This window comes from Lagopus leucura, unplaced genomic scaffold (assembly GCF_019238085.1).
Source record: "Lagopus leucura isolate 7727_CA_CO unplaced genomic scaffold, USGS_WTPT01 32854-0_obj-0_obj, whole genome shotgun sequence".
Lineage (NCBI taxonomy): Eukaryota > Metazoa > Chordata > Aves > Galliformes > Phasianidae > Lagopus > Lagopus leucura.
Genome location: NW_024966583.1, coordinates 1 through 560, shown reverse-complemented (window position 1 = coordinate 560; position 560 = coordinate 1). Strand labels below are relative to the sequence as shown.

Here is a 560-nt window from a genome sequence, read left to right as displayed (position 1 = left end):
GGGGCAGATATAGGCAGCTATGGGGCAGATATGAGGCAGCTATGGGGCGGTGCTATGGGGCAGATATGAGGCAGCTATGGGGCAGCGCTATGGGGCAGCTACGGGGCAGATATGAGGCAGCTATGGGGCTGCTATGGGGCGGTGCTATGGGGCAGCTATGGGGCAGATATGAGGCAGTTATGGGGCAGCGCTATGGGGCTGCTATGGGGTGGTGCTATGGGGTGACAACTCTATGGGGCCAATGATGCTGTGGGGTGATGATGCTGTGGGGTGAGGATCCGTGGGGTGAGGATCCGTGGGGTGACGGATCTGTGGGGCGCCCCACAGCGCTCTGCGTGCCGGCGATGCGGAGCGGCGGCTGTCGGTGGAGGTTTGGGACTGGGATCGAACGTCGCGCAACGACTTCATGGGAGCCATGAGCTTCGGGGTGGCCGAGCTGCTGAAGGGCGGCGTGGACGGATGGTGGGGGGCAATGGGGCGGATGGGGGGCGGATGTGGGGTGGATGTGGGGCAGATATGGGGTGGGCAATGGGGCGGATGGGGGGCAGATATGGGGTGGA

General features: G+C 64.1%; 1 protein-coding gene across 1 annotated transcript in view; it reads left to right on the top strand.

Annotated features, from left to right (window-relative positions):
• LOC122192654 (protein kinase C gamma type-like) overlaps positions 1-462 on the top strand; it is a gene marked incomplete at its 3' end in the record, with an annotated part of 2,129 nt that extends 1,667 nt beyond the window's left edge. The window contains exon 3 of the mRNA XM_042893274.1: positions 328-462. Within this exon, the coding sequence (XP_042749208.1) occupies positions 328-462 (135 nt within the window). The remainder of the gene's footprint in view (positions 1-327) is intronic.
• Positions 463-560: the final 98 nt, after the last annotated feature.